Genomic DNA, 15,799 nt, shown 5'->3' on the forward strand with positions numbered 1-15,799 from the left:
CTATTTGTGCAAACTTTTAACACATCAGCGTGATGCATTCACTGTTGCTAGACTGAATGACACATTTAACCCTGCTCTTTTGACCACATATGGACTCAAGGAAGTATGACGCTTCATCTCTCTGTGCTGCAGTCAAACAGCTGCAAAAATACACGAAGCCATTAGCTGATGACAAACTGCAGCTTGACTCAACAGCATTTACTCACACGACTATTTGTTAAACCAAGTAAGAATTCCAAGATTGTCAGTAAATATGAAGCTGACACCATGGATGATGAATGTTATTGTAGCCAGAGAGCTAACTGCAAGGCACAGTGAATCCTACCAACAGGCCCAGATGGTGGTGGTAATGGGGATCAAACAATGAGTAACATAGTGTCTGTGTGTACGGAGAAGGGGCCGAGCGTTTGAAAAAGGATGAGACAAAGATGAATCTGTGTCAAGTTGTGATTCTGTTCTGTTCATGTGCAGTGTGACGACACTTGGGTGTGCGCGATGGTCACACTAAACTCTACAGACAGATTTTTCCTCATCCTAGTGCAACACACATTTCTATCTGATTATTAAAAATGACACATCCTTGTCAGGTGTTTGACTGAGTGCGAATCTTTTGGCAGCTAACAATGTTTCCTGTGGTGTGAAAAACTAAAAGCACAACAGAAACATTTATGAGCAAAAAAAAAACCAGTTAGACTTTTTCTCTTAAATCCACCTCATGTGAACTCCAGTTCAACTGCTACACTTGAGATCTAATCAACCAACATTTAAATGCACAAAATTACCTAATGATAACAAATGTGCTAAATATGATGTAATAATCTCTTTAGTAATCTCTGTACTGTTGTGATTGAGACATACTTGGAGAGGAACTGCACTGCAACCCAGACACCGGCGTACATGACGCCCTTTATCAGCCAGGAGTCGATGTCCAGGTCAGCGATGAAACCAACTAACCAGATGACCACGAAGGGCGTTCCCAGCATCACCTTCTGCCTGAACTCCTGGAGGAGCAGAGACACGTGGACAGGACAATGAGGGGGAGGGAGAAATGGTAAGTTTGACTTTTCTGACAGATGCCATGATTTCAAAGTGTATTTTTCAATTAACTGTCTGTTTATACCACTCAAAGCTGTAAGTCCTTTGACCCTCTCCTTGATAGTTGATGTTGACAAAAATGCACAAGACCTTTTGATCCTGGGTTGCGTAATGAATCCATATTGATAGCCTGACCAGATTTTTTTAATCTCCATTGATATTTTCCATAAGTTTAAAGCTTTTTAGACCAGAAGGTAAAAAAAAAAAAAGGTTTCCATGGCAAATATCTCAATTTCAAGCAGCAATTTAATCAATTTAGCTGCATTCCACAACTAAACCTACAACTAAAGCTCACTACAGCACACAGCCTGAAACTAAAGGCTGCACTAATGTGGACACCCCAAAATGGGATGGTGAGTTTATCTTCTACTTCTCAAATCTATAAACATATTCAGTTTGTTTGTGTTCTAGATTTCTGTCTAATTTACCTTAATTAGCTAAGAGTATCCAGGGAGACAGACAGAAAGATGGAAACAGAAAAATGAAAGCAGAGTTCAAACAGAATTTTAAGCACTGTTAATAACTACTGTTCTAAAAAATCTCTTGAGAGAAAGGGGAAAAAAGTCTGTATCTTCTATGAGAGTGGGAATTATTAACCACAGACATAGGTCACTCTGGCTTTAACGCCCACTTAACACATCCCACATTCAAGCATTCAGGCTCAGTCAAGCTCAGACTTTGATCAGAAAAAGGTTCTTTATCACGATGGAAGTGAATGACCATGATGACGCATCATAACAGATCTGACTCTCTGGCAACTGCAGACATGCTGTGGCAGTGCAGAAAGAGGCTAAGCCTGAGCAGGCTGGTCTGAGCATGTCTGTTGGAAATGAAAAGATGAAAGAGCTTTAATGGCAAAGTTTAGACAGCTGGACCTGATTTTATTCTTCAAATGCGACTTGGACTGCTACATAATGATAATCGTTTTTTGTGTAGCATTGATGTTGTGCCTTTCACTTATTTACAAAGCCTCTGCGCTTGGTTTCTGGCTAGCGTAACCATGTCTGTTTCTACCTTGTCCATCTTCAGTCTCTTCAGGTAGGACGGGCTGTCGTAGCCTTTGGCCTGCCGTGCTTCCTGTAAGTGATTGATCATCCAAACGTTCTTCCTTTGCTTGGCAAGATCCAGTGGTGTTTCCCCCTGAAAAATAATAAAAAGAACAGCTGCTGCATACATTTAAAAGACATATTTTAGCTGTGTGCGCACTGAAAGAAGATCCAGAAGAGGCTGCCATCCTGGCTAACAGCCTGGCATGCTTACAGGGAGACGCTGGTTCACAGAGAACCGTGGCTTACCTTGATGTTCTGTGCATCGACGTTAGCGTTGGCGTCCAGCAGCAGGCTGATGACGGTGGTGTTGCCGGCCAGCACGGCCCAGTGCAGCGCCGTGTTCTTGTGATATTTGTCACCCAGGTTGACAGACACGTTGAAGGTGAGTAGCAGCCTGGTGGGATCCACACTGTCACACAGAGGAGGAGATCCAGGCAAGATGAGTCAAACTAAAGTAAAGGGCATCTTACAAACAGGCTCTTCATAAAAAAATGGTTTTATTTACACACTTCCTAATCGTGAAAGCTTCGCGCTGTTACATTGCGACCATTTCCTTCTATATGAACCACGAAGTTAAAATGCAAAATCCCAGAAAAACAGCTGATTAGGGAATATTCATATGAAGCTGAGTAGCAACATGAAGAACCCGCCTGTGTGTGACCAGTGTGTATATAATTATTAAATACTATATCTAACTCTAAGTTCTACTATAGAATTAACATATCTTGTCAGTGGTAAATTACAGCGGTAAGGGAAAGTATGCAATCCCAATGGAATTTCCTGTTTTTTTCCTCAATTGATTGGTTGTAAAACGGGACCTGATCTTAATATAAGCCACAAGTACACAAGAAAACACAGAAACAATTAGAATCTTCTGTGGTTTTACTGAACTTTATTGCATTGCTGGTGGAAAGTCTTGGATTTAATAACTCTGCAGACCTCCTTCAGCAGCAATAACAGCACACTAGCATCTCTGGGAGCGAATTCTAAGGACGTCTGATGTCAACAGCTCTCCGAGATGACTCTCTTCCTAATGGGGCCCTCTCCAAAAGACACATTTTCTCAGTCTGGATTCATTCTGTGGTGGATTTAGTTTGATGTTTAGGGCCATTGTCCTGCTACAGAGCTTCCCTGACATCATCTTGTAAAAGACCTCAATAAATTTGGGAATACAAACCAGTGAAGTGTTGCCAGTTAAAATAAACTGTTTGGACATAATTGTGGATTAAATAACGATGGGACAAATTTAAAGATGCAAAGTAAAAACAGACATTTAAAACAAACACACCTGTGTGTCCTGTAAGCCGCCCACATTAGTGGAGTCATGCCATTCTGATCCATCATGTCCACATCCTGTTACAGAGGGAAGACAAATGACCACATCTGAAGAAGCTGAAAAAGCCATGGAGAGGCAAAAGAGAGGCAATAAGGCTCCCCCTGATGGAGAGAACTGGCATTATTAAAATACAGACTACTCTCAGAGTGGCTTTAAAACAAACAAACAAACAACCAGAAAGCAAACCAGCGGAGGGATATATGTTACTGTATCTCACACTGGCAGCAACAAGACTTTTAAACATATGCCAGAAAAATCCACATAAGCACATTCGCTCTTGTGAAAATACTGAGCTGCAGCGTTCTCTACCTGTCCTTTGGCAATGAGGTAGGCCACGATGGAAGTGTGGCCGAACTGGGCGGCCAAATGGACGCAGCTGCAGCCCTCGCCATCGATCAAAGACGGGTCAGCACCATATTTCATGAGCTGCACCACCATAGATAGATGGCCTTGTCTAGAAAAGATAAACACACAATAAAGGGATCATTTAAAAGACGCACAAACTGATCTTGAAGTTTTACTCCACAGCTAGAGAAAGTAACAAATAAAAACAGCTGTTAGCATGCACAAGATAAAACGATGTGTCTTTTAGAGGCCCCGGCTTCCTTACTTGCTTTGAGTTGGTGACCAAGGTAAACATCTACAGTCTCAAATGGCCCTCACATGATTGATGAAGCCTTGAGGCTGACTGCCTGGCTCTTCTTATCATTTTATTTCTATGGTGGCTGCATGCTTTTACTGCATACAGTATATTGGATCTTAAAACTGGCTTTTTATGACCAACACTGTCTACAATATAAACGTCCCAGAAAGGGCAATAAAGATTTGAGAAACTACAGGTGAAAAAGACAGAAATTCACAGCTTCAGTTTAACTTTATTGCCTGAGAGAGTTAAAGTGTGTATCGGTTTCCCTGCACAAAAGCGTGACTGTTATTTGCTTATTATTCTGAGGTCATCCAGATTGAGGAGGCTGGGGGCTTTTTAAGGTTACTGGGCGCTGGAGAGGAGGCTATGGGGGTGGTTTGGGGGTCAAAGCAGAGGGTGACACACGACTCCTTGGTGTCAGTGTATCAGTGACGGTGCAGATGCCTGTCGTTAAATGTATCAATAATTCATGAGGAGACAGCTTCAGCCCCCTGTCTACATGCGAAAAGGAGGTGTGGATGTCATGTGAGCTCTTCCCTGTTATTAGTGGTCATTACAAAGGAAATCGATATTTAACTGTCAAACACTAAGGTTTAAAAAGAAAAAAGAATAAACAATAGATTTGGCTCAAGTTCACAAATGTTTGTTCGAGTGAAGCTCTAGCATTGTTGAACGTAACACAGAGAAGCTAAAATGTGTCTGTCAGATTTAGTCACTTTCTAATTAAAACATAATGACGAAACATAAAAACACTGATCTGTGGACGATTTCAGGCCACTGAGTAGCATATATCAGCGTGTCACCTGGTAGCCCAGTGCAGAGGTGTGGAGTTGAGGTCTCCTCCCAGTTGGTCAACTATAGCTCCCTTTGATATGTAGTACCTGCACACACAAACACAATCACCAGGTGAAGCATTACACTTTGTATACCTGTGATATGGACCTCCTATTAATAGGTGTGGCTGTATAAGAAATATAAATCCCCTCTTCAGTCTTTTATGGTTGCTCAACACAGTTCTTTCACTATTTTTATTTACAACCTGGCACTCGAAATGCTCGACCAACTTGGCAAGATTTGGCATCTTGACAATCTCTCCATTATTAAGAATCAAGTTGAAACATGTTTTTGTGAGGTTTTAAACTGAACGTAAACTTTTAAATTGTGTCACTTAAACGAAAAGATTGAAAAAGAAACAATTTTCATAAGAAACAAGCTAATTTATAAGGCTGTTCAACCACATTTTAAAGCTTCAAAAAATAAAATCAGATTTTAATATCAGATTTATATTCATTTAGGAAAAGGTCATTCTTTAAATATTTAAGTCTATAAGCTACATAGCCTGCTAGATATGCAGGTATTTCACATTGTTGTAAGCAGAAATGCTGCATTTAATCTGATTACACTGTAAGTTTGTCAGTGTAGTATAATCAAAAAGATTTTTCTTAGTTGAAAGTTTGGTTACTGGTGTAACCTGGGTTCTCTGAAAACCAGGTGAGCCAAGTTTGAAAGAGACCTGCTGTTCACAACCACAAACACAGCCACCGAGTCAAGAGCAGTTACATTAAACCCAACATCTGTGCCTCATCTGTCCATGGAAGTGCACCAGTACAATTCCCTGTCATTTTAATGCCAGTTTACCTAAAAAGGAAGACTCATAAAGCAGCTGACAAATAAGCGTAGAAGTATATTACAGAGGTCAATGGCAATGTGATGGGATATACTGTGAAAGGCTGCCTCCATACCTGAAACTAATTATAGTTGTAGTTTATAATCCTGTAAATGGCACCGCAGGTAATGAATATCCACATATTTTACTGCATCAACATAAACTATTAAAAAGGAAGTGGAAGTCAATAAAATGAAAAGCAAGATGAAAACGTAAATGAACGAATGGAGATCAACACAAATAGAAACAATGCCATTGTTTGACTCACTGGGTGCGAAGTATTACAGTTTTACAAAAATATTGAAATGTGTAAGACTAACTTGGTTTTGGTTTCTTCAATTCAGTTCTTTATATGAAACCAGAAGATGTCTTGTACATTTTGTTGAGTTGACCAAAGAGCTACACTGTAATCTCTGACTACCTGACAACCTCAACACATGATCTGAATTAACTCACTTGACCAAGTCTATCCTGTTGTTGATGGCGGCCCAGTGAAGGAGCGTTACGTTTTCTTTGTCTGGCTGCCGAACATCGAAACCTGCCTCCACCAACTCCCTGCAGCGCTCGAAGATGCCGTACCTAAGGCAGAGGGGGGAGGATTAAAGTATGTACAAATGCCAGATATACAAATGCACAAACATAAACAAACACAGCGTGAAATACATAAAACTAAGAGATGCTGAGAAAATCTGCACACAAAACTGGAAAATAAAAAAAAGCAAACACCCAAACAAGACACCCACACTGTGGCATAAAATGGCAAGTGAATAATCTCAACCTCAAATCAAAATAACATAAATCTAGTATCCAGTGTTACAGCCACTCAGAGCTATATATATCTTTTTTTCCATCAGGAACATATTTTCAAGCTTCGTCTCTTCCCAACAATAAGTCATCTCATGTCCTGACCTTGCAAATGACTTTCTTTACATACAGTGAATCAGAAAACCACAGATGAAAACATGGTGGGCTTCAGATTTAAAACCTGCGGTATGTTGACAACACAAAAACACAGAAACAAACACGCAAAGATGCGGGCTCCTATTAGACCAGCTGGTAACTAGACAACAATGTCACCTTCATAAGTCACACTGGTGTGATAACAGTAACACACACAATCCACTTACTGTGTGGCTTTGACAATGTCCCAGGTGCTGTAGTCATCCACGTGGTTTTTACGGCTGACATTCTCACTGTAGCCGTGATTGTAATGACTCTGGGGTTTGATTTCCTACAAGTAAACAGGGAGGACAAAAGACAGTTAAGTTCCTGCCTATGTTTGAGGTGACATCACAGGATTTTTGTACTAAAATTGTAAATTTCCAATTAATAAAAAAAAGCAAGTCCAGGGATCAGAGCTCACATCACGATACTGACAATTTTATAGCAAAAAGCTGAAGAGTTTAGAATCTCTGGGAGTAAAACAATGCTATTAAGCAAGGCTGCAGAATAACATGTGACTCTTCTTATCATGCTAAAAAGGAGCTAAAGACCGTAAGCACCGTCAATACAGTAGCAATAAAAGAATCTGACAAAAATCAATGACTACAGACAGATCGTCTTGAACTTGTTTGCTCAAACTGGTAAATGGACTGATTCTTACATAGTGCTTTTCTAATCTCCGGAGTACTCAAAGCGCTCATACCACCCATCACCTACTCACACAAGCACTGTCTTCTATGCTTTTAAGTTTTACTAACTACCATTCAGACATATTCATACTTCGATGGATGCACTGGACAGCAACTTGAGGTTAATACTTTGCCCAAGGATATTTGGCATGCAGACTAGGGGGAGCCAGGGATCGAACCACCAACCCTCCGAACAGTAGACGACCTGCTCTCCAGAGCCACAGCCACCCGTTTCTCAATCTCGCGGGGCTGAGCGCCATTTGTCCCTCTAAGAAGTTGGACTTGGACAGCATGGAGTCGAGTAACTAGGTAGCATGATGGTATTTGTAAAGGCGAAAAAGACTTGTAAATATCAGAAATCAGAGGGCAGAGCAGGCCAGACTTCTTTGAGCCAATAGGACGGCAACAGTAACTCAAAAAAAACCACTTGTTAAACCAAGGAATGGAGAAGTGCATCTCTGAATGAACAACAGGATGAACCTTGAAGCAGATGAAGACACATCAGGTGCTACTCCTAAGATCAGTAAACTGAGACTACATTCGGAGAACAACATTTGGAGAGCAGGAGCAGAATTAGCTGTAAAGAGTATGAAAGCATGGATCCATTTTGCCTCATGTTATTGTTTGTGCACAGACTTGTTTGACGAAAGTTGACAACAAACTGTGTCAAATTCATAACTGTCAAAAGATGAGAGGACACAGGCCATCAAGTGTACTGCAACCCTGACAATATTATCTAGAATTACTACCAGACTTGCCTTTTTTGGAAATGAAATGACATCACTTCACTGTATTTTCTTTGGACATTTGTTTGAAATGTGGTCATAACGACCAAAAAGGTGATCTGCCAGTCACACCAAACTTCTGTTCATGTTTGAGTCCAAGTAAGTCCAGATATTGCCACCAACAACGTAAAGGCAAAAAAAGAAGAAGAAAATATCCCCACTGGGTTGGAATACTGGGAAAACGTTCAAGATACCACACCACACATAAACAGTTGTTTACTGATTCTTAGATGCAGTTTTGGTTTGGCTTGGTTCAAGCTGCAAAAACATAAACAGATGGTCATTATCCGACAACAGCAGGGTCAACAAGGGCACAAGTGACAAAATACATATAGAACAAAACTTGCAGTGGAGTAAAAACTTGGACGGGGAATTAGATGACTATAACCAAATGCTATGAAGTAAGCATGTAAGATCAGCGAGGACAACAACTGTTCTGTAGACATTTGCAACAGAACTACATGATAAAGACGTCAGTCAAGATTCATTTCATAAATTTGTTTCAACAAGAGATGAAAACAGATGACTTAAGGAGAAAATGTGTCTGCATGGGCCTTCATTTGAACACATTTTCTAAACTTACTTGCACCCTCAGCACTGACACTGAGGAGCTGCAGCAATGTCACTGATTGCATGCACCGTGACCAATGCAGCAAGCATATCTGGCCCATAAAGGCCAAAAAGGCTTTGAAAAGACCACTGTGACAGAAACAAGTTTAGGACGCAGTGCACTGCAGGGGACAGGCTCCTGGAAATGCAGACACACAGTGTAGTGCTCCAGAACACTTCAGCTTTTATATAAATAGCTAATCACAGTATTCAATTATAAAAAGAGAATAAAAGCAGCAGGAGACCAGCTTGTTGTGTCCTGCAGCTGCTGAGGATCTCTTCTGTCACATGGATGTGGTGACTGTGCTACTCACATTCAATTAGCCTCCATGGTAACGCCTCAGAAACCACAATTAGCCTCGATCACCCGGAAATGAGAGCTGCATCTGGTAAACACAGAGGCTTCCACTCTGCCTTTAGCCAGTGAGACTCGTAACTTTGAGAGTGGGCACTGAGCCCAATGTTAAACTGGGGTAAGCTGCTTCTTCTTCATTGCTTTTAAGACCTTTTAAAATGAAAAAGGACATAAACACAAGGCAGAGAGAGAAACAAATTATGTATGAAATTTAGAGTCTAAACTGCGATCATGTCTCAGGAAGAGATACCAACCTTACAGTATTCCAGCAACATTACCACCTTAAAATCCCATGGTTTGACTTTTACACAGCCTTTCATGTCTTTTTGGCTGTGCTGCTGCTGCCACGCACTTAAGATTGAGAAATAATGAGGCATCCTCTGGGGAGGTGGCTGAGGATACGACAGACCTGTGTAGAGCTGCTAGGTAGCTTGAGGTGAGATCTCAGTGGCCACAGGGACTACAAGCTCATGATTATGTTCAGTGTTTAGCTTTAACTTCCCTACAGAGTCACAGGGATCTATCTGTGGAACCCGTGTGTCTCCCACCTTCGGGAAAAGGAGAAAAGTGCACAGGAAAAAGCAATACAGACAGGTTTGTTTAACAAGAATATAAGAACTTCACTAGTTTATAACAATTTAAAAAAGAATACACAGCTCAGTGAGATGCTTCTTTTCCCATAGAGCCATCTGTACAAACAGTAGCATGCTGAGCTACAAGACAAAAATCACAATTTACTTTATTTTGATTAGCCCACAGAGTTAGATGCATCAGAGCTGAGTAAATCTGCCAGTGACAGCTGTGACTGCAGCCTGCCAGCGGTCGCCCTAAACACTACTGAGCAGCGACGTATAATTAATACAAAAAATATGTACAAAGTGTCCACACGTGATCGTCTTTTGAACAGCATTCTCTGAATCTTTTTGTTGAACTGCATGAGCAATAAACATATTTTCCTGTGTTAGCACTCAGTGCTATCTATTTATTTATATCTTCCAGACATTTATGAAACATATGGTGGGATAGTCTTATAAAACCAATCAACCAGAGCACTTGGTTGAGTGATCACTGTGTCCATCCTTTAAAGCCCAAAGAGCTCAGATGACTGTTTGACAAAGTAGAGTTGATGGTAATGGCATTTTTATGAAGCGCACTACAACACATGACCTCAACATGGCATCTTCACATCTGTTTAATAAAATAAGAAGCACTTGTGTTTAGGGTTGCCACGATTAGTCGACTAGACACGATTACGTCGACTATCAAAATCGTCGTCGACGAATTTAATAGTCGACGCGTCGTTTGAAGCTTTGAGATCCCAAAAGACGCAGGAATAAGTAGTAGGGTTTAAGAGTGTAATAACGGACTGAAACAGAAGATGGCAGCACTGCATGTACAAGGATGCCAGCTGCCATTAAACCCCGAAGAAGAAGAAACTGTGTCCCAGAATTCATAGCGCAGCCCTGCTCAGTTTCCAACAATGGCGGCAGCTAGTTAGTTGTAATATTACTCTTATTATTCTTTCTGGGTCACAAAATAAACATTTAACATATTTTCAGGCAAGAATGTAGCTGTGTAAACCTCAAATATCTGCTCAGTTTATCAAGACACCGCATATTTTCAAAAGCGCTCCGACGTTTTCGGAGACGTCTGTTACCCACTAGCTCGATAGCTAGCCGGGGTTCAAGGCTCACTAGAGCCGGTGAGAACACCAGACTCCCGGCAAATCGTTTTCAAACCCACCGCCGTCTTTCGCTACTCAGGTTAAACATGATACATAAGTCACTTAGAGCAGCGGTCTCCAACCTTTTTTGCACCACGGACCGGTTTATGCCCGACAATATTTTCACGGACCGGCCTTTAAGGTGTCGCGGATAAATACAACAAAATAAAACTAGTACCGGTACCGAAAAAAAGAAGATTTATTCATAACACACGTGAAAAGACCAGAGTTAACGATAAAAACGATAACAAAATGACGCTGAATACCGATAAAGACCCTGAAAACCATACATTTCACACCTGAGCCTCAACTCTCGCGGCCCGGTACCAAACGACTCACGGACCGGTACCGGTCCGAGGCCCAGGGGTTGGGGACCACTGACTTAGATAACTTAAAAATGTTATTGTTTGGCTTTTTTTGAGATGCTCGAGAATTTACTCCGGTGTCCTGTTATATTTTAGATGGCAAGAGTTTATTAAACTTCACCGAAACAATCTGCAAATGTCATTAAAATTCAATAAACTATCATCTTGTCTTTATTTTTAGTTAGCACAGACCTTAAACACTTAAAGCTGTAAGCTAATGATAGTTATATAAGAGCAGATGCTGCTGGTGCAATAAGCTGTACGTTTTACAGCTTATTGTAAAACGTACAGCTTATTGCTGGATGATGATCTGATTAGTCGACTAATCGCAAAAATAATCGGTGACTAGTCGACTATCAAAATAATCGTTTGTGGCAGCCCTACTTGTGTTTTTTGATGGTATTAAAAACTTTACCATCAAAATTTCTAAATACCCTGGTATACCATAGTAGTATCCAAGCCTACTTATGGCTTTCAGAAAATAAAGCATAAATGCAACCATCCAACCTCTTTGCTTTTTATCTAGTTCATGGTAGCAGGGGCGCCTGGAGTCTAGCCCAGCTGTCACAGGGTGAGAGGTGGGGTACACACTGGATAGGTCAACAGTCCATCACAGGGCTAACACAAAGAGGCAGATCATCATTCTCACTCACATTTGTAATCAGCAATTAACCAAACACATGTGCCTCTGGACTGTGGCAGGAAACTAGGACGAGTAAATGTAAACTCCAAACACTCGGAACCTTCTTCTTCTAGCCCTGTTACAGTAAATGGTATTATTTACTTTGTCTGGCTTAACATACAGCAATATGGCATTGTCTGCTTTTCGAACCAGGCCTCAAAAACCAGTATTAGCAATATTAACATCAGCCATACGTATCAAGTGCAAAAAACGTAGCACTAAAAACAAATACAACTAAGTCTAGGGTTTCGGAAAGGAAATCATGTTGCTTTCTTTAGATTGAGGCAGTTCTCTATGGTTCCTAAATCTCAGGCACTGCAAATCATCAGAGAGACCACCATTCAAACAGTGATGAGGGAAGGAAAAACAAGCTACAACCTATAACTTTGTTTTACATGGTAAATCAGGTTGAGGGAGAGGATAGAAGACGAGGGTGGAGCAGAGATATGAAGGTGACTACTTGCTGCTTTTTTCTTTCTATTTTAGGAGCATCAAAGCTGCCAAAATTCATTTGTACTTTCACTGCCAAGGTTTAGTCATTTGACAAATCCACATAACCCCATGTGTTCCTCAGTTTAGTCCAACTGCCAAGGGGAGGAAATAAAAAAGTGGGAGTAAAGAGCTGCTGAAAATTATTTAAATATGATCATGACTGCACTGAACTTTTTTTTTTTCTGTTTGGCTGACAAACAGAAGCCGGATACTAAATGTGAAACTCAAAGCCTGAATATTCAGTTGTGTGCAATTCTGTTAAGGAATCTGCTTTCCTGTTAGCGGAGGGAAGCGGGAAGAGCGGGCTCATCTATAGACTCACAGACACCAGATGTTACATCACTTTCTCCAGCACCATCTCTTTCTTTGTGAGTAACCTTTGACCCCTCGCATGTCTCTGTGGCCACCCCCACCATCTCTGTCTCTCCTGGCATCAGAAAAAAAAAAGCCGAGGATGACATTTGTGACTCTAGTGATAATTGCAGCCTGTGCCTCTTTAAGCTTCCTCATTGTGTACCTGCTGACTTGTGATGAATACAACAGTTAGGTAGGAGGAAGGCGGGATAACATTACCAGTTAAACAGCATCTACTTCACTAATGCCATTGATTTAAGGTTGAAACCTTATCCTTTGAGGGCGGACACTTGGCTTCTGTTAGTGGAGCTGGTTGGTAGGACATATGGCAACAGTTCTACAGGGGGTGGTGGTGATCATGTGCCTTGGACAGTATCACTATTAAAAATAAGCAGGTATTATGACAGTAGAATCAACAAAATCAGTTGACATAACTGTAGTAATACTTCAATAAAGGGAATCAAATCAAAGTATGAGGCCAGCAATTTGATTTTAATCTGAAGTGCATTAGGCAAAAATTGTATCGCATCTGCAACGCCTAGTTTGCCAAGACCGGAGTTCTGTCTGGCTATAGCCATAGATCACAATTGGGTTTCGTCTGCAATTAGAGCTATTTCAAGGAGTTAATTTAATATTCAAGACACAGTTTGAATGCATGGATCAGGAAGCGGGGCAGAGGAGAAACACCATTTTTATGAGAGAAATAATAAGAAGGCTCCAAGCATTTTCCAAGTTACCACTGCAAGTAGCTGAGCATGTCATCAACCTTTATGAGTGCTTTATGGACAAAACAACACTAATTTGAATTTCCAAATAAGATAACCCTTTATTGTTTACATTCCTCAAGAGAGGAAATTTCCAAGTGGCAGGCTGAGCTGGTTCAAAGCAAAATAAAAGCAAAATAGAGGACTTTCTAAGTATACAACTAAACTTGATGCTTGATTTCAGGTGTCTCACACATTTAGACTTGCTCGGCTCTTCATGATCTACAGAATGACTCAGATTGTGCTAAAGAGAGGAGCAAATTCAAGCCAAGCCTACTTATGTATACAGGAAAAACACAGTTTATGATGAGTTACTACTGGTGACATGTAGATGTGAAGCCAAAGGTCATTTTGTGACAGCTCCTGAGCAATGATGCAGCAGGAAACAACACAGAATTCATGGCACACAGAATTGAGAAAGACCACGTTTAGACAAAGAGAGACCCAGCTGTGTTCTTGCCTTTATTATTGAATGGAAAACTTTATCAGCTTTAATATATAAAAGTAATGAGCACATTTTTACCTATCGCAATCTCTTCTATTGGTTGGTTTGAACTTTAGCTGGCCTTCTCTTCCTGCATATAATAAAAGTGCTAGCTTACTTGCAGTGAGCACAGAATGATTATTCACTAAGTTAGTCTGAAAGTGGCAACTCCACACAAACACGCAGGAAGGACTGTGTTAGGGGAGAAAATAAGACGAGGGTTCTCCTCATTTCATTTCCATTAATGAGGAGAGTCTTTAATTTTTTAAATCTTATCTTTACCAAGTATAATCTGCAATAATAGTAACAGCAAGCTCATTATGGCATTGTACAGCTCACTGTTACACCATCACAGAGAGGAAGCATTCAATCTATCACACAAGAAAGGAAAAGAGGAGAAAAGCAGTACTCTGTTTATGTATTTAAATGGAGGAACCAGTGGGTGTGGATGCACATAATCCTGACAACACAGAAAGACCACCTGCTTTGTGTGAGAAAACCACTTGCCCTTCACCTTTTCAAGGGATGTTTTTGTCTATTATCACTTAAATGTCTATAAATGCAGTCTCCAGACTGCAAATTATGAGTTGGAGGCTCATACTTGAGTCAGTTTAGTGAGTTTTAAAATAAACTCTCCAGTCCATACAGCTTTCATACACAATGAATGCATCTGATAGGGTCTGACAGAACAGTGAAAGAACACTGAGATATTAAACATCCAGATGAGTTTCAGTACTGTCAAATATACTTATGCTTTGCTTTGCTTCCAATTAAATTCAAAATAATCTTTATTTATCTTATACTGGTCCTTTGTGCCACCACTCAAACCAAGCCAATTTAATTTCTCTTCCCCACCTGTGTGCCTGAGAGCGGTATATTAAAGATATCTGGACTTGATGGCAACATACAGATCCAGCGTTAACAAGCTGTCTGAAATGCAACATTTAGAGCACGGAAAGCATCCATGATTGGCCACTGTGACATCACCTATCAGTTCTGGGCTCAGCATTAATGTTGTTGGTTTTTTTTAAGCCAAAAGTAACCATACTTGGACAAAAAGATGGAATGTTGACTTATGAGGAAATGCTAGCTTGCTTAGCAAGCTGTATCCATAAAGTGTAATGCACGGCTAATTACTGTTAATTATCAGACAAGTAAAACATGAGAATTTCACACACAGAAACACAGGGGTGAAGTCCAGCTCAGTGACTCACCCAAATTCAAGCAGAGATAAAGCCTAGCAGAAAGTGATAGAGCTACCTGTGTCTGGGCAGCTGTCAGTCCAAACAGCTCAAAGAGGGGAACTATCCTTAAGGCAAAAGCATTTTTGCAACAAGCAGTAAACATGCTTTTTACTGCTCTAAAGTTGGGTATTTTAAATGACTTCCTTTTGGAGACAGTAGAAGAACTTAAACACTTAAAGCTGTAAGCTAATGATAGTTATATAAGAGCAGATGCTGCTGGTGCAATAAGCTGTACGTTTTACGTTCAGTGGACGATGATCTGATTAGTCGACTAATCGCAAAAATAATCGGTGACTAGTCGACTATCAAAATAATCGTTTGTGGCAGCCCTAGTAGATTTTGAGCAGTTTTTAGGGTTGTTGTCTTGGTGAAATATCCAACCCCGGCACAATTTCAACTTCGTCACTGATTCTTGAACATTGTTTTCAAGAATCTGCTGGTATTGACTGGAATCCATGTGACCATCAACTTTAACAAGATTCCCAGTACCTGCACTGGACACAGAGCCCCACAGCATGA

General features: G+C 40.6%; 1 protein-coding gene across 1 annotated transcript in view; it reads right to left on the reverse strand.

Annotated features, from left to right (window-relative positions):
• Nucleotides 1-15,799, reverse strand: part of zdhhc17 (zDHHC palmitoyltransferase 17) — a 31,287-nt gene that overhangs the window by 12,389 nt on the left and 3,099 nt on the right. The window contains exons 2-9 of the mRNA XM_080887506.1: nucleotides 6,920-7,023; nucleotides 6,249-6,371; nucleotides 4,930-5,007; nucleotides 3,790-3,934; nucleotides 3,433-3,497; nucleotides 2,391-2,553; nucleotides 2,110-2,235; nucleotides 859-1,001 (exon numbers count right to left, since the gene is read on the reverse strand). Of these exons, the coding sequence (XP_080743632.1) occupies nucleotides 859-1,001; nucleotides 2,110-2,235; nucleotides 2,391-2,553; nucleotides 3,433-3,497; nucleotides 3,790-3,934; nucleotides 4,930-5,007; nucleotides 6,249-6,371; nucleotides 6,920-7,023 (947 nt within the window). The remainder of the gene's footprint in view (nucleotides 1-858; nucleotides 1,002-2,109; nucleotides 2,236-2,390; nucleotides 2,554-3,432; nucleotides 3,498-3,789; nucleotides 3,935-4,929; nucleotides 5,008-6,248; nucleotides 6,372-6,919; nucleotides 7,024-15,799) is intronic.

Source organism: Rhamphochromis sp. 'chilingali' (assembly GCF_963969265.1).
Source record: "Rhamphochromis sp. 'chilingali' genome assembly, chromosome: 7".
In the NCBI taxonomy this organism is placed as follows: domain Eukaryota; kingdom Metazoa; phylum Chordata; class Actinopteri; order Cichliformes; family Cichlidae; genus Rhamphochromis; species Rhamphochromis sp. 'chilingali'.